Source organism: Phalacrocorax aristotelis, chromosome 2 (assembly GCF_949628215.1).
Source record: "Phalacrocorax aristotelis chromosome 2, bGulAri2.1, whole genome shotgun sequence".
Lineage (NCBI taxonomy): Eukaryota > Metazoa > Chordata > Aves > Suliformes > Phalacrocoracidae > Phalacrocorax > Phalacrocorax aristotelis.
In genome coordinates this window covers 116,685,116-116,703,642 of record NC_134277.1, presented here as the reverse complement: position 1 = coordinate 116,703,642, position 18,527 = coordinate 116,685,116, and the positions used below count along the sequence as shown (strand labels likewise).

The 18,527-nt window shown below is 40.3% G+C and overlaps 1 protein-coding gene across 4 annotated transcripts in view; it reads left to right on the top strand.

Moving 5' to 3' along the window:
- The window catches only part of SLC35D4 (solute carrier family 35 member D4), a 57,736-nt gene that overhangs the window by 6,571 nt on the left and 32,638 nt on the right, over positions 1-18,527 (top strand). For 3 of the 4 annotated variants that reach the window (XM_075084841.1, XM_075084838.1, XM_075084840.1), the window contains exons 4-10: positions 2,139-2,220; positions 5,399-5,476; positions 6,865-6,890; positions 8,291-8,342; positions 9,525-9,573; positions 11,587-11,632; positions 12,629-12,664. In XM_075084841.1, coding sequence (XP_074940942.1) covers positions 2,139-2,220; positions 5,399-5,476; positions 6,865-6,890; positions 8,291-8,342; positions 9,525-9,573; positions 11,587-11,632; positions 12,629-12,664 — 369 coding nt within the window. The remainder of the gene's footprint in view (positions 1-2,138; positions 2,221-5,398; positions 5,477-6,864; positions 6,891-8,290; positions 8,343-9,524; positions 9,574-11,586; positions 11,633-12,628; positions 12,665-18,527) is intronic. The other variant, XM_075084839.1, reaches the window with a different exon arrangement.

Here is an 18,527-nt window from a genome sequence, read left to right as displayed (position 1 = left end):
TCTGCTTCCCCCCAGTACTCCCAGCTGTAGGGGACTCTGTCACCATCACCGTTGCTTCTAAAGGGTGAATGGTGATGGTCTGCAAAACTTGTATCCAGAACAAGTGCTCTGTGGAGCACAGAGGAATATGTGTAACATCTGCATAATGCTTCCAGCACTGGCATCTGCCACCCAGCTTCTGCCTAACATGAGTCCTATGTGTTCTGCTTGGCATTTCTTCTAGTGCTGAATTTTCCCCACAGCTAAGCAGCAGCTCAGAGCCTTACTTAAAAAAAAATTCCAGAGCGTGGTTTAGGGGACACTACCCATTGCCTTTAGTGGGCTTTGGATCTAGCCCTACAACCACAAGCTCCTCAGTTCTTTTATGTCACTGAGCTTTCCTGTTTTGCACGTACATCACTGTATTGCCAATTTAAGAAGCTACTAATTGGTTTACATGCAAGACAGATTGTTGGTGCTGACACATTACATCAAACATCCATGCATTCTTTTCAGTCCTGAAATTCCCACTTGGCAGCATAAAATTCTACCTTTACATCATGGAAAAAGCATCTGAAGTCCTTTTCCATTGCACTTCACAGTATTGCATTGGAGATGAAGATACATTTGGGATTCCTAGAATTTAGTGGTGGGGAACATGAAAGAGTGTTATGTTCTAAATGAAAATTCAGTTTTCATCATGTGTTACTTTCATCTTCCCAGCCCTCCTTTCTTTTCTTCCCTCCCCCTTTCTTCTATCTGTGGCAGTTCCAGTAGGGTGGGAGTACTTTTACTGGTGTCTGATGTGAACTCGTTGGTAATGAGGTATGACAGTTTTAGACCCTGCTGGTGGTGAAATTCCAGCTGAAGTCAATAACCTTAAAAGTAACAGTGTTTTTATAAAAAAAAGATGGTGGCTACCCCAAAACCCAGAGCAAGTATTTATGCCAGTCAAAGGATCTAAAGATTATTCTGTTTTTGTTACCCTAGGTTTTTGATCAAGTATCTTAGAAAATTATGTATGAAAAAAAAGAGGAAATGTGATGTTTAGGTTTTTTTTCCTTGTCTGTGTTTACATGAATCTTTGGACATGTTTTACCTTCATTCAAACTGTTCTGATTTCGTTGTTCAGCATCCTCTTTTTCTTGTGTTCCATGAAGTGTGGTAGTGTAGCGGTACCTATAATTACGTTTTAACTCTGACATGCTAGTTGGAAGTGTAATCCAAATTAAGGAACTACAAGCAGTTTGGTTTCGTTTTGAGAACCAGCCTTATTCACTAACGTCTTCTGGACTTCAGTTCAAAGCTTGGGAAATGTGAGTGGGGGTGGCAGTATCTTCAGTCCTGGGAAGCCTTTGGATCTGGCCTTTAGAACACTGCTACTCTTTTTTTCCCTTGTTCAAAATCTTATGTTATTCTTTTTGAAATTTACCATCTACCTGTTCCCTTCTTCCCCTTAAGTACCAAGATCAAAAAAGTACAAATCCTGAAGCCTCTTTTCAGAACTGAAACCTGACCCTACTGTAATAACCATGGCTGAAAAAAAACCCTAGATCAATCTGTGATGACTTCATTCCTCCATTAGCTGTCAAACTGCCTCTAGGAGTTTGGCTTAGTTAAAGGAGTATCATTAGGAAATCTCAAGAGGCAGGCTCCCACAGAGACAATCTGATCTTTAGGAAGAATCTCTTTGTAAATCTGGCTGAGAAATGAATGTGTGGGTGGGCAAGTGTGTTTGTACATAGTGAAAATGTGTGCTGTCTGTGCAAGTACACCATTTTATGCCTTCATTTGTCAGTTTTTCTTCCTTTTACAGCACATCAAGGAAATTAGTTGAAATTTCTCTCCCTTAAAACCCATAGGAGTAATTGCTACGAAGCAAACAATTTTGCAGGGAGAGGAGCCAGGGAAAGAGTAAAAGAAAGAAAATATATCTGCAGATAGCTCCTATCTGGGATTAGATGAAGTGATTAATTTCTGTCTCAGACTTCTTTACTACATGGGAAGAATACTGAACAATCAGGCGATGAATTTAATATGCACACCTTTGAAATAGATGTATATATATACACGTTTTATTGTATTCCTTGCAAGCAACTGTTGCCAACTGTATGTAAACAGAATGTGGTGAAGTAATGAGATTTTAATTGTTTTCACAGGTCTGAAATCCTGTCATGGCTTCCTGCTTCAGTACTGTTTGTTGGCATTATTTATGCTGGCTCTAGGGCACTGTCTAGATTGGTAAGAAACGCACAAGTGGAAGTCAGTTCGTTATTACCCCTACTTTATGAGCAAAGAACATGCCCTTCATACGAGGTGTTTTAATGCTGTTCCTGGGTTGGGGGGAAAGAAGGGAGGAGGGGTTTAAGTAATACGTATATGGTTAATGGTACTAGAGCAGCAGTCCAATCCTACAAAGAGTAAAGCAGTATCAAAAAGCACTTCCTTGACAGTCCAAAGCACTCAGTGGTCTGAATTGTGCAAGTAGGGGAGAAGCTGAAAAAGTTACTAGCTGTAACTTTGCAAAAGGGGGAATGGGGCTGTGGGATCTGTGGGAAATCCCTCCAGGAAAAGGATGAAAACCATTTCAGTGAGAGGCTTTGATGCTTTACAGGATTTGAAAAAATAAATTGAAAGTTGGAAAGAGATTATGGGGAGGGTTAGATTAATCTGTTTTACAATCAATTTGAATCACAATAACCTACCAAATGTTTAGAGGATATCAAATCTGCTTTCATTAAAGTTGAGTGCTTTTTACTTAAATGATACAGTCTTTCTTTTTTTTTAAAAAAAAAAGGGTGACATGAATTTTTTAAAAACAGTAATGTTTTACTGCTGTTATGCAGTCTGCAAGGCCAGATTCTACACTAGTTCCCTTCTGCATTCCAGCAGCACATCTTCATCTAATTCAGAGCGAGGTCGCTGCTGCCAGCTCCTAAACCCCAAGAAGGATCAAAAGGGCGTTTTTGACAAGATTCTGCTTGTAGTGATCCCTTGAACATCCCAGTGGAGAGGTAGGGCAGAAAAGGACAGGAGATCTTTGTCCTCACAAACAAGGCTGGGGCCTCATCTCGGACCCAAGTGACCTTTGGAAAGCACAGGCATGTGCTCAGAAGCCCCATGCCTCCAGATTAGCTCTGTCTTGGGGTGATTGCATTTACTTCCTCTTGGTTCCTTGTCAAAGGAAGTTCCATTGGGCTTCCCTGGTGTAAACTGAGCAAAGATTCCTAAGGAGAGCACTGTCTGGGAACAGCAATAAAGACTTGGCAGCAGCATCTTTTCTGTCTGTTCACCTGGGAGGTGGAGGAGGTATGAATCACATTATCATCTCTGCTATTTCTTCTTACTTCCTAGTCATCCCCTAAATTACCTTGTTTCCCTCCTGTCCCTGCTCTCATCATTCAAGAGTGAGATGCACTGGAGTGGCAGGGGGCTGTGAATGGTTTTGATTTGTATCCCAAAACTTTCTTTAAGGAGCATCTCCCATTTTTAAATGGCTTTTTATTGTACATGAATGAGGATTTAGATGTCTAATTCTGTGGCCATTTTAGAAGGAAAGACAAAAGGACGAGTAGTCTTAGGCCAGAGTTACTATGTCATGCCTTGTAAAGGGTCTAAATTCAATCCTACACAGAAGCTTTACCTACAATAAGCTTACATATAACAGTTTTACAACACAGCAAGGAGGAAAATGGGCTCTCCCAAACTTGTACCTGAATTGGCTCACCTCAGCAGTGTATTTGAATTAAGCGGGTTTATTCCTAAAGCAGAAATTACATGCACTTTTTTGATCAAAGCCAGGGAGACCCACTTTAAAACACTCCTGTATACTGGCAGAGCTACAGTCTTAATCTCTGTTTGTGCCTCTCCCTAGAGGTGCTGGCAGTCCCCCCTGCCCCGGAGTTCAGGGCTGCTTAGCTCTGGACTGTGATGCATTGACAAAAGTATGCAGAGCTGCAAGGGGAGGTTTGTACAGAGTCTACTCACCCTGTCTGCCCAACCAGTAAACCTTTATTTTCGTAAGCATTAAGCCCACTCACAGATTTAAGAAATGCTCACATCAAAGACAATAGACATATGGAGAAGGTTAACTGGGCTAGGCAAACTGGAGCCATTGTTGGCCCTAAAACACATTTGGAAGAGCCAAAGACAGGGGGGAGAAAAGAAAAACCCAATAAATTGGCTACGCAAAAGGAAGAATGTAAATTCTGCTGTCAACTTTCCTGGTGTATGGTTATTTCTTGTATTTCCTATTATTGTGTCAGGCTCAGGATGCTTTTGTTAGATACGTTTGGTTGTGTGTTCTCAGTTGTCCAGCAACAGAGTTGAGAATTGGTTTTCAGAATCGGTGAAGCTGGGGCTAGCAACTTCATGCCAGTTGTGTTTGTGTGATTTGCATTCCTTGCTAATTTAGAGGTGTTAAAAGTTATCTTGGTGTAACTGTTGTGTTTATGGATCCACCCAAGCTGTCATTATGACTTAAAACATTTAATTAGTGATGCATATCCAGCTTTATGGGAGTGAAAAGAAAAATCCATAAAATACAGATTTCTGAATACAAAGTAAAATTTAAGAGATATTTGCTGCTTATATCACCTGATACTTAAAAGGCATGAACATCACTGAGAGATTAACTCATTCTCTACTCGCGTGATTTAAATACTATACACAGGTGGGGAAATACTGCTTCCTAAAACTGCCTTAGTCTCTAGATTATCTTAATTGGAGCAGAGAATTGCTTCTGTTTCAGCTGCCTGAGAGGCCGTGGATCTGATTTGGAGGAAGTATTATGAACCACTAATTCTGGTTGGGTTTGCCTGGGGCAATGGGTGTTTGATTCATTATTGTTATCATTGGGTTTTGCTTCTTAATGATTTCATTTTGGGATGGTGTCCAGACACCACAGTGGGTATAATTTCAACATCACTTGTGTATGAACCCTAATTTTGGGCAGTTCTTCCTAGCAGCAACTGAAAGCAATCACCTAAAATCATCTTGCCCATAATTCTGTTGCTAGGAGTCACTCTGTATTCTTAGTAGCATGAGGCAGAGATGGGGAAACTAATGAGAACTCTCTACGGTAGAGGCTCCAGGTATCTGAACAGAGAGACAAAACTAGAGGCAGAAACCTGGAGCAAATCTCACTGAGGTAGCTGTGTGCAGACAAACCAACTGAGCACTCGAAAGTGGGAGAAGAGGCAAACAGGGTATGCATTTAAAGATGCCTGTGCTGTGTAATAGTGAGTGAAATGGGTCTAAGTCGCTTTTAGGAGATGTGGTGTGGGTTTACAGCTTAAAAAACAAAACAAAACCCAAACCCACAAACACGTGGGACAGCTGTCCCTAAGAAGAGTGCCCCTTCCTATGTGTGTGACTGTTCTGGTTTGATTTGGGCGTTTTTGTTCTCTCTTAATGGCAGCCAATCCCAGTGTTTCTCACTGTGCACAATGCGGCAGAAGTTATAACCTGTGGGTTCCAGAAGTTTGTGCAGAAAGAGGTAATTGATCTATTAATTGATACATTCAAGGTACCTCCTGTGATATAATTGTCCTATAACAAGACACCTAATTTCTTTTAATACGGGCATTAGTGCCATGTGCTTTTCTAGTCTTGCTGTGATAGCTAGTCATTAATGAGATCCAGAGAGAGCTTTGCTGTTGACAAGTACCTATATTGATATTTTCTTTTCCCCTTTAGTTGATGAAACACTGCAAATGTGTATCGACAGTTTGATCCATGTTTTTAAGACTGGCTTGGTCCTGCTTGTTTTTTCCTTTTGAAAATTAATATTGCCCCTCTCTCATGCCCCACATAAGAACCTCATTGAGCTGAGATGGAGGAGGACTGGGTCCTCCAGTCCAGTATCATATATGTAGTATTTGATGTGTTATATGATTGCAGATATATTACATCTCCACATGAAATGCAGGAAAAACAGTGCATTTTTGGATTTGTTTTGAATGCTTGAGAATCTGTCCCAAGACCTATTAAGTCAGGAGAGTAATCCCTGCTCCCTTTAGTAAGAGCTGGGTTTGTTTCTCACAAACTGCATCGGGAATACTTCTTCTTAGGCTACAAAATGCTTTTGTAATGTCCCAGAGAGCTGCTGTGTGAGGTAACACTGGTAAATCATTCATCACAAAGTCGTTTCTACAGTGGCCCCTGGCTCCCTGTGGAAGGGATCTTCCATTCATTACTTCTGTTGTGTGTATAGAAGACACATAAATGGCCCATGTTTACTACTCCTAACATACTGAAGAGGTCACTAAGGTTATGCTTAAAGGGCATACCAGTGTGTACCATGTCCCTGTGGCATTTTCCTCTGATTTGTGTCCCTGTCGAAGTATTTCATATTTTCCTTGTAGCTCACGCGTTTATGTCTCCCATCTTGCAAAACAAAAGCACTACAGACAGGGATAATGCAAACACAGGTCTTGCTTGGAAGCTTCTGGAGAATAATTTTGGAACAAAGGATTGGGAAACTCATGAGTTTAGACCAACACTGATTTGGCTGGGTTAGTACCTAATTAATTAAGAATACTCAATATTTGAGTACATACAGTACATAGTTTTGGCACGGTTCAAGTTAAGTTTGAGGACCAGGTATAAAGTTCATGTCTGGTTTTAGGTTTACCTGCTGTTAAGTAATCTGAAAATATAAATCAAGTTGAAGTAGGCTCCTCTGTAGTCCTGGTTCTTTTTTTCAAATTAAATTTGCTAAGCAGTGCTCAAACGTAATGTTGAATGTTGCTCACTGGATTTTTAATGTGTTTGATTCAGTAAGATCAGCTGTCATCACTTTCCTGTTTTTGAAAGGAGAAGGCACTATTTCACAATTTTTAGTTTTAAATTTTAATTTTTTTAATCATACTTTCTTTTTTACAGCAGACCTCTCATCTGAAAGTCTGTAGGTAAGCTTTTAAAACTGCTCAGATTCAGATTCAGACTTGTTTTGGCTCCAGCTTCTGTATTTGCTTCAGATAATGGCACACCAAAACAATGAAGAATGTAAGGCACATTCCTGTGGGCAGTGAGCCTAAATTGCAACATAGGAATAATTAAATATTTTTAAAATGTATTTCTTTAACAATTGCTTAAATAGATACATTTTTTTCTCCTTACAAAAATAAAAAAAGCCAGAAGGCCAGTCTTCCTGAATAACAAAGCAGTGCTTTTAAGTATGCTTTTGGAAAGGAGAAATAAATCAGGTTTGAAGTTCCAGTGGATATCCTAAACAGTAAGAGAAAGATAATTAATGTGATAGAAAATAGCTAAAAATGCTTTTCCTAAGAAAGAAAAGGTCAGTGATATCCAGTTCTGCTAGAAAAATTCATATTAAGCTCTACAACCTACCAACCCTTGTTGGCCCTACTTGTTTAGGCTTCAAAAAGGAGATAGAAAGGGTCAAACAGAAGTCGGCCAGTCATGTATTAAAAGTTTCATTCTTTCCCCCCATGCCCTTGAAGAACACGTATTTGCTGTCCTCTACATTCTATAATCTTTTAGCTGTGCTTAGAATAGATAATGTTGGGTTATTATTTAGTGTACATAGAGGCACCATCTTCCTAATTTCTTCCTGTTGTGTCCATTATCTGACTTACTGTGGCCTTGTTTTCACCACTGGATTATTGTCAAGAATACCAGGTCTTTTATCATCTTTATTCTGTCTTCTGTGCCCCTAGGGAGCAGGAAAATAAGCTCCAAAAACAAATGTTTGTTGTTATTTATAGTGACAGTCCACAGAAATTCCACATCAGTGTGGCCTGTAGAAATCCTGACTCAGCCACAGGTTAAGAATTTATTTAGTCCATGCCAGGGGACTAGGGGAGGATTCATGCCGTCCTTATGCCATTTCTAGCGTAATACTCTCACTCCTACTTCGCTCTGTGTTCTGGAGTTGCACATAACTTTTAATGGAGTCACCTCTGCTGGAATTGTTGTAATAGGCAATTCACCTTAGTGAAAGAACTTTTTGATAGCCATTCACAGCCAGAAATTGGTTGATTCTGGCTTTCTGAAGCAGTCTAGAGAAGCCAGATGGCAAGTAAAGAATAGTATTCCCCACAAAAAACTTATTTTCATCACTGCTGAGATGTTTTGTGCTACTCTTCCCATACGACTTTGTTGTGTGTGAGTTATGAAGAACGCATGATGTAAAATTTATTTTTGGTGGCAGAAATTACTTTTTAAATACAAAATAAACAAATGAAATGTCAGTGTAAAATTGAGTGGAATTGGCTATAGTTCGCTGAGAGTACAAATCCAGGTTACGAGCTTTCAGTCCTGTTTGGTTTTTTTCTCTTCTCCACAGTGTGCTGTTCCTCTTGGTAGCAGCAGTGTGCCTTCCTTTATGTGACACACAGGTAGGTAAGCTCTGCTTTGTAAAGCAGCTCTGGTTAGACCTTGATGTTTGACATCTTGTTAGCATATGCAGGATGCAGCTTTTACTTGTAAGCTAGGGTGGGATTCCTGCAAAGGAATTGTAAATGTTGCCTAGTGCTGTGTTGTAGTCTTGCTGGGTTTAATGTGTTTGCATCATGGTAAAACCCCTGAGCAGTTCAGCACGCAGCTGTGGTGAAGGTGGTGGCTGGGGAAACCATAGTTGTAACTTCATAGAGGACTTAGAGCAAATCACTTAGGTTTGAATTAATTGCTTGTACCTGCAGGATGTTCCTAAATTAGCTTTGTAATCACTCTACACACTTCCTGTAACTAATGGAGAAAGAAAGGAAGTACTTCCAGAGAGTAGCTCAGTCTAGCAAAGATATATTCCTTGGAGGTGCTTTTTCTCTTCTGGAGACTTAGGAAGGCTGTTTCCTTGTTTTAGATACTTCAGTTAATATCTGAAGTCAGGTGGGATGAATCTGGGAACTTGTCTGGATGCATCCGATCAAATGTAAGCCATCAGAAGTGTTGCACCTGTGCTAGCTTTCTTCATAGTCCATGGTGCAGAGCAGGAACTTCTGGTGTATAATTCATCTCCCCTGAAAGAAGACATCTAAAATATGCCAGGTGAATTCCTCTCAAAAATATTTATTTTTCCCCACTGATTGTGAAGAGAGCCTGAACATCTGCCTGCTCAGAGGCAGACGTCTGTTTAAAGCATTCTTTTGGGTACTCTGTGGTTAGTGAGAGTCTTGGGAGAGAGACTGCTTAGCTGCAGCAGGGGCCAAGAGGGGAAAGGAGACCAGACAAAAACCTTAGTGACGTTTCTCTCATCCTCTTGCCCTGCCCTGACTGCCAATACAAGACTAAACAGACTGGGATCCATATTCTCAGATGGTTTAAAATGGTGTACATATCTGAAAGAAATAGAGCTATCCTTGCCAAGAGTAGCTGAGAGCCTGGGTAGCTGGCACATGGCAGCTCTCTAAGCGGGACAGAAAAAAAACTTTAGCCTTCCTAGTCTTCTTTAGTCATCTTCTCGTTCTTTGTAGCATAGCTCCCACTGGCTGTACATGCTTCGTGAAGCTAACTGCAGGGAAATAGTGATATGTCTGTTTACATGAACGTGCATTTATTTATGTAGATGTTCTTTATTGCAGTTTGATCCAAACGGTTATTTATGGGCTCTAATTCACTTGATCTGTGTTGGTAAGTCATTTTCTTTTGGAAAAAGAATTAGGAAGAGTAAATATGTTGGAGAAGCAAATCAGCTTTATTATGAAGTTACTGATATTTAAGGTTCTTGATGTAAGAAACACTTGGAAAGAAAGAAGCCCCTCAGTAAAGACAAGAAAGTGCATTCCTTTTATAGATTTATGTTGAAAACAACAACAGAATAAACTAGATATTGCAGTCAGCTAACAGTGCATGAGAAAATGTGCATATAATTTTAATCAGCACTAAGCTTTTCTGGGAGTTTTTGATGGTTGCCTACTAAAAGACATTTCTTTCTGAGGGGAGAAGAAACATGAAGAAAACCAAGCAATAACTTGTAGCTGGAGCTTTATTGCACACACTGATTTTATTTAAAAACTGACAAAAATATTCTAAAATATCATGGAATATGCTCCCAGAGGAAGGATGTTGAAATGTCGGGGGTTTTATGCAGTCATATGCATTTTTTAAAAATGGTAACAATGAGTTGCATAATCTGTCAGGTTTTCTTTTGTCTTTTTCAGACTAAACATTGATTTGGATAAATCACAATTCTTCCCTGAAAAGCTAGAAACAGTCAGATCTAGCAAATCTGAAGAAAACTGGAATAGTAATTTTTGCATAGGAGATTTGTGTCTTTTGGAGCATTAGGCTGGATAATAAGGGACTTGTATTTGGTACTTAGCTGTCCTAGAGACTTAGCGAGTGATTCATTCATACATTAAGTCTTGTCTGCAAATTAGGGATGATTCCTTCTTTATTTTGTCTATTCATACTGTAAAATATTCAGGGCAGAGGTTATGTGTTTATATGTATTTGTGTCTAGGGAGGTCTAGCGATGCCACTGGAAAATGTTGTTAACATACAAATAAGAAATAATTACTTTTTTTTTTCCTTTAGGAAATGTTATATGGTAAACATCTGCTCATTTAGATAAAACAAAAAGCTAAGGATTTTTCACTTCAAATACTTTTTTTGCTGTAGGGGGTGATTTTACTGCTTTCTCAAAGCCAAGAGGTCTCATTTGTAAAGTACTCCTAGGCCACGGAGGTGGAAAGCTGCTTCGAGTGTCTTCAGGAGTCCTCTTGTGTGTGCTTGAAATGTGTAGGAAGTGCCAACATAATGTTTATGCTCAAAATATAGCTTCTTTCCATTTCTCTTGTTTTTGAAAGTTGTCGATATGACTGTTGGGGTTTTTTTGTGTAATTAGATTTCCTATCAACTAACACAGAATAAAGACGCTACAAGAAGGGGCAAACCGATGTACTATCTTACCACACAGTTAATCGAGACAGAGCATCAGAGAAAGGATGTGTGTCCTACCCTTCAGTTTGGCTAATGGGGGCAGAATTGAGGACATCTATTACATAGTGTTCTGCTGGATTTGCTTTTCATGTTCTGGTTTTCTTTGCAAACCAAAAAAACCCCGCAAAGCCTTAAAGAAAAGGTCTGAAAAAATAGAGCCTGAAGCTGCATTGTTCCTTCCTTGAGTGCTTGAAGCCTTTCCCAGAATAGAAATGGGAGCTAATGAAGAGGTGGAGATGTCAAGAATGTAAAGAAACTGGAGATCCTAGAGCTGTGAGAACTCTTAAACGGGAAGGATGGCTGAGAGCCAACAGCTGTAGGGGTCTACATAGATGAACACATCATAGAAGGTACACAAAAAATGGGGTGGGCTGAAGGACCCATTCTCCGACACTTTTCTGTATGTATTTACACACACATGTACGCACACACAGGCCTTTGTAGTTGCCATGAGCTAGGAGTTATCTCTTCTTAAGAGCTAGCAGAGACACATAGCATAACAGTACTCTGAGACGATGACACTTTGAAAACTATTAATTTGAAGCGATAGGTTCATTTTACTCATGGTCTAGGCATCCTTTGTGCTGTGTTGCCAAACTAATTCAGAGGGGTTCCACGTGTGCTGGTACCACGGCCAAACAAGCCCTTGTTTGTCAGAATGCTTGCATGTTATGACAATTACATGTGTCATTTCTATTACAGGGGCTTACAAAGTATTTCGCAAGTTATGGAAACCTAGCTCTTTAAGGTAATGTGTTTTCATATTCTTTTAAAAAGAAAGAGATTGCTATCAATGAGTGTTAGAGACGCATCTGTGTAGTAGTCAGGTAAACTGTAGGGATCTCTGCCTTAACAGCATGAGCTGGGCCACTCTTGGTTAATCATTAACAACTTCTCTTGCAAGAGGAGTCTTACTTATTGTTGATAACAGTAGCATGTGGTTATTGGTAGTTATACTGCTAACTTGAACACTGTATTAGTTTTAAACAGTGTATTATCAAAGAATGATGACTCAGTCCTGGAAAAAGAACCCCTAGTTATTGGCACAGTCATCAAGAGGAAATGTTAGTTTGTGTTAGCCTTGAAAGCTGCAAGGTTTGAATCTGTCCGTATCTCCCTTTGCGACACAGTCTTGAAAGTGTTTAGCAGCTGGTGACTTGCCGCAGGACTGGAATGGCTGAGTGCCTTAAAATCCTTGAAACCTAGCACTAATCCCATGTGCATGTTAGAACTTCAGCCAGACAATAGTTGTTGTGAAAGCAGGTGGCATTACATGTTCACAGTGTCTATAATCTGCGGTTGTCTCTATGGATGGAGATGGGTATGCTGCCACTGCATATTATGTATATGTACATAATACGGGTGTGTATAGGTATGGATAAGCTCATTTAATTCAAAACCATCTTCCATCTTTGTTTAAAGGCTCTAAATTTTAGTCACTCTCACTTTATCTTCACTTTAAGTGAGACTCCCACTGACATAGTAGCAAGAGAAATAATGTGCAAATGATGTGTAAATTAATACACTGATTAATATATTGATAATACTATGATATTAATATATTATTATAATGTATATAATTATAATGTTAGCATTGCCTAATTATGACATTGTTTCATATCATATATAATATTAATATTATGTACTTTTACAGTGTGATAATACTAATTAATATACTGATCTCTTATACCGAATGAACTGCATTACTAAAAGAACACTTTTTTTCCTTCCCCTCCTCTCCCAGTGATCTGGACCAACAGTACATCAACTATGTATTCAGGTAAAATGAATAAGCCTTTGATACACCATAGCTAGTTTTATGTGTTATATATTTTCATTTTCAACCGTGGCTTGTTTAGCAAACTCATAGCTACCACTACTTAAATGTATTTATTTAGCAGGACATTCACTGAAAGAACAGTGCTAAGCTGAGTGACTTAGCAGCTGAATTTTTTTGGCTCTGGTTGTGGGTGGACATGCCAATATGCACCTGGGGAGGTAACGAGGTGTTAATTATGAATTTTTTAATCACCGTGTGCACAAGTGATCTATCATTTCCAGAAATAATATTTACAGAGCAACTCCTTGGCAATACCCCACTTCAGAAAATAAAACTTGTACAAAATTGCCAGAAGGGGAGGTAGTGGTTACAAAAGTACGATGTGCAAAGAACATGAGCAGTAACTGATTGTTCAGAGTGCTGTTAGTGGGGTTGAGTAATTCAGACTTTCAGTTGTTTTTCTGATTTTGAGATATAAAAGTGGCTTGTTATTTTGTAGTTAGTGAAACAGCCTGAGTCACTGACCAGACTCCCCTGCGGGTTTTTTTTGTTTAAAAATAAAGTCAGTCCTTTCCTCAAAGAACCATATAAGCCAGAACATTTAGTGTGCATGGCTTCCACTAGATTTTTGTGAGGCTTTATTTGAAGTAAGGCATATAGAGACTTTACTAGATTCTCCTCCATGCATAATCGCATCTTGTATAGGTTGACCTCTTTTCTTGGGATGGTAGCTAAAGTTGTACAGGAACACTATGAAGTTCTAAGAAAGGACGGTCAAAAGGGCTGAAAGAGAGAGCAGAAGTTAGGAATAAGCATAACAAAAGTGAAGTTGTGCTTGTCCATTTGATTAGATGGATGTGTGCTTTTGTCTGACTACATTAAAGATCCTTGATAGGAACAAATCATGGGCACCAGTGTAGGACAGTTACTTCACTTCAATTCCCATTTTTCTTGTCAGCATCATCAAGATGATAATACTATGTATCTTTTTCTATCTTACTTCAATCAAATCTCCTATTTCCATAATTAAGTAATGCAGGCCTTTGATTTTGTGTTTGTGTGGTTCCAGTGTCTACTCACCAGGATACCATGTGTTGACAATATCTGAATATCAGTCTGCTTGAAGTAGGCTCTTGTTTAAGTCAGTTGTTGTCTTCCATCTGTTGTGAAGTGCAAAGCAAATCAATTTTACTCAGGGAAGGTAGTTGGTTTACTGAAAATGTTTTGAAGATTTAGTCATGGAACGTGCAAATATGCTGCTCTGTGCAGAAATAACCCATGAAGTCTTGCATGAGCTGTAGCTATTTGTGTTGAAGGGAGAATCATGAAACAAGCAGTAAAATCAATTTATTTTTCATTTGGTACCTGCCTGACTATGGCTCTCAGTTGCCATTTTAGTTGAAAACTACATCTGGGCCTGAACCTTTAAATTCAGATTTTGGCTGAAGGTCTTAATTTTGTAGCTTTGATTGAAAAGTCAGGGCTGGGTCACCTGCTGTGTTAGAGGATGGTATCCTCTGAAGTCTGTGAAGTTGTGTCCAGCAGAGAGCAGGAGTTCCATATTACATGGAAAGTATGATTGTTGATTTAGAGGCTTTGAAAGGGAGAAAATTCTCACTAAGGAACTATGAGGTGCAGTGGTATGTATTTTAAAACTCTTCTTTTTTTAAAAAAAAAAAAGCCAAAACACCAACAATGGAATTGTGCAAATTGGAAGATGGCTTTTTTTAGCATCTGCTTAAAAGCAAAAATGTGTTATCAAAGCTTGCAAAGATTTTCACCATTGAGGGGCTTAAAGGTCACTCTAGCTTGCGAGATGATGGTGCAAAGCAATGCTGGAAAGCGGGTGGCTTAGAGGAGGTAGAAGACTGGATGCTTATTTGTTTGGCTTGGGACTGTGGCTATCTATCTGTCTATGTATCTGTATATGTATGTATGTATATATTTCTGTGTGTTAGAGAAGTTCATAGTCCATAGCATTTGGACTTTATTGTGTCTAGGGAAAACAAACAGTACCATGGGCAATGGGATAAGTGACATCTGATTTCTTTTAGAGTTTTATTTTGTCATAATAGCAGATCATGTTTGAAAGGGTGTGAAATTTAGTGGAAGCTCTGTCTTTGTTTGTGACCTCCATGGCATGCCACTGCTGTGAAGGTCCTCCAGTGTCTAACGGGGCTGAAATCTTTCTGCTGCAGAAGGCACTGGGAGGGTTTGTCTCTCTGTGAGACCTCTGCGCATGTTATCTTGGAGATGACTGCCACTTCCCAAATCTGGATGAGGTTGGTCAGCGTGTTTGAGAGCTATGTAGAGCTATGTATGTGTACTCCCAGCTTTATTGCACAAGCTTAATTTCTGCAGAAAACAGTCAAAAGTATTTTTAAATCCCACTGAACCAAGGGCATTTTACTCTGAACGTTCTCTGAATGAGAGCTAACTCCTCACAGGCAGTTCTGCAGAATTACTGTAAACGTGTGCTTATCTCTGTCAGAAGGTGCACTAAATTTTGTGATTTAGCAGGCATTAAGGTATATGCTACTTCCTTTTCTCAGGGCTTCTCGAGGACTGTTTTGGCCATGACAGGGTCCCAGTTCCACCTCCAGAACAGGACAGTCTAATGTGTACTGGTGGTCTTGTCTGCATGAGCATGATTCTGTGAATCCATGATTTATGAAGGAACTTGGTAGTATGGTATCAGTGCAACTTTATCCTCTTAGCACTATTATCAATAGGCCTTTATAGCTCCTTATTTCTAACCTAGATCAGACAGCTGATATGCCAGCTGTCCAGGGAAAAGAAAACAGCTGTATGGGCACAGCCAGATAGTGTTTAGAATGATAGAATCATTTAGGTTGGAAAAGACCCTTAAGATCATTGAGTCCAACCGTAAACCCAGCACTGCCAAGTCCACCACTGAACCATGTCCCTGAGCACCACATCCACACGTCTTTTAAATACCTCAAGGGGTGGTGACTCAACCACTACCCTGGGAAGCCTGCTCCAATGCTTGATAATCCTTTTGGTGAAGAAATTTTTCCTAATATATAGGAAAATATATAGGTTTGTTACAGTAGAGTCTGTTCAAAGCGTTTCTGTTCAGTACAAAAGCACAACTGTACTCAGAGTGTAGAGACTGCCCGGATAAAGCAGATTAAAAGTTCTGCCCCAAGCTACTGGATGCTAGAATGTACCAATATGTTAGATTAAAAAAAAATATATATTTAGATTAAAAAGAAACATTAACTGTATTGGCTCTGTTGGACACTTTCAGAGGTGCAACTGAAATCAGCAGTGTCTCCTAACATATGCTGTCCCTACATGCCATGCACTGTTTCTTATTTTAAAATCTGGAACAGTTTGGGAGGGGAGAATGTCTTAAGCAAATGTACATGAACTGGAACTTTCCAGAACCAAACAGACCTGAAGAAATATTTGCTGATGTTGAAAGTGTGGCGTTCTTCTCACTTCATCACTTACAGCATGATTATTCAGCTTTTAAAAAAGGAGCCAGATCAGGAACAAGTGTAGGAGGGAAAGCAGAGCTGTGCTATGCAGAGAAGGGAGGGGTGATCTTGCTTCTCAGTGCCCAACCCAACCCTGTTCATCCATCTCCCTTGTGTTTAAGCATATGGGGCAGGGAGGGGAAGGAAGAGAAGAGGGGAAATGTACTTCCAAGAACCTCCCTCTAATCCTCCAGTCTTGTTCCTACCACCTTCTTTTACTGTAGTATTGTATTTCCCTGCACTCTGACTTCTGCGTTAGTGTTCTACTTCCCAGTGTTTTTTCCAGAAATCTTGCATTTTCTTTTTTATCTTGCCAGTCCCCCGCTTTTTATCAAGGAGGGAGCCAGATTTCTCCCACCCCAGCTAGCTGGCAACAGGTAGCGTGGGCTGGGGGTGGGGTAGTAATGTCCGCCTGGCATGCTGAGGGATACATAATGTGTCTTAGAAGTGGGTCATGGCTCATCTTGGGTTTTCTCCTATGCTGAGGCAGGTAGAGATATGTTACTTCTTGTGGAGAACCTGAAAGTAAGTTTCAGTACCTCCCAGGATCTGTCACCATCTGATACTTGTTCACAAAGGCATGCCAGGTAGCCTAGCAGTCACTGGTGAGGAGAAAACAAAGTCTTACAGTGGGAGAGTTTCAAATGGTGAATAAATGGCACTGACAAAGGTGCGAGGTGAAGGCTCTAAGCAGCTAAACTACATCGGGCTTCTGGAAGAGCTGCTAATCTGTCACTTTTGTGAATTAAAAAAGCTGCAGTAGGTTTTTCTGCAATAGGGAAGTGCAGATTTGCAGACATAAATTGCTGTTCTTGCTGACAAAACCTCTTTTTAGCCGGAAAGAAAACCATGGGTGACCCAGCCCTCAGTACTGTGTACAGGGGAAAAGAGAGGAGCAGAGAAATCTGGCACAGGGATTTTGTTTTTGCTGAAGCCTGACGTCCAGGCTATCCTGCTGGAAACCTCTGAATCCCTAATCTGGTTTTACTACATCATGGTGTCTTTGCTACTGATGTTCTGTTCAGAGCAGAGTTACAGCACAGCTTTAATGCCATCTAACCCATTTGCCTTAACCTGCCCCACACTTCACAAAGAACATTTCGTTTTCCTCTTATGTTTTCTTTGGATCGAGGCCTGGGATGTCTGCTAGGGTTATCAATTCCTCTTGGTTGCAGAAGGAAGTTTCTCTCTGAGCATTTCCCAGTCTCGCTGACTTTTTGTTTAAAATTTAGTAATGCAAAAAGCGAAAGTGGAGAAACATGGCTTAGTCATCATTCCCATCACTGTTGATTACATTTCACTTGCCCAGCCAGTCTCCTGTTTTCTCTGTTATTCAGTCAAAAGCAATAGGCCTGCGCTTCCTCTTCACTCTTCACCAGGAAACTGAGGAATTGGGCCTCTTTACTGTGAATTCCTCTTGACATCCCATGCAGGGAGAGTGCATGTGTGGAGGGGAGGGGCAGGGGGAATTGCCTATTGTAAGCTATCTGCTTTGCCTTATTTAATATCTTTGTGACGACCACATCTTTTTAAAACATATAAATATTGATAATGTGAACATACTGTACCAGCTGATGGCTTTCAAAGCCCTTGAATAAAACATTTAGCCCAAAATACCTGCCTGCCTGTCACTCATAAACAATTTCCTCCTTCAGCCTGTCATCTTCCACGACTGATTTCGGTGACAAGCTTCCCCCCGAGGCTTCCTTGGTCATGGGATTTCCATACTCTTTGCAGTTCCTTTTGCTACTGGTGTCTCTGTGAATGGCGCTGGGATTCACCAAAGCATGCCGAGGGCAGGCCACCAAGTGCAGTAGCCTGGTCATGTAGAGAACTGGGGTCAGCTGAGAGTGGGCAGGCTTGGAAACGGTAGCTGCGTTAATACTGGGAAAGGGAGTTGGCCTCGTATAAGCACCACACTGATGATATGGTACTGCTGCAGGTACTGGAGGTAACTCACTCACAGCGAGTTCAGTTTTCTATCCATAACCTTGTGTGCTGGGAACCACTTCCAGCTCTTTCTCTGCCTTAACTTTTCATTGTGCAGGCTTCCATTCCACTGCAGGCTGGGTTGGCACTTTACTGCCATTACTGGGCCTAGCGAACTGTAAGAATCACGGGTAATTAGCCATGGAAAATTGCCTAGCTTTAGCATTCATAACATTAATGAATGTCTTTTTACCTTTGTAAAGCAGTGCTTGCTGCTTATCAAGAAGCAACATCTCCAGATACTCTTTTGTCCTTTTCCCTCTTGTCCTTTGTCTTTGTCATGGACATATGTTGTAGGTAATTGGAGGAAGCTGTAGCTCTGCTTTAGAGACATGCATGCTTCTCCCATCTTGCAATGCCCCAGAATATGT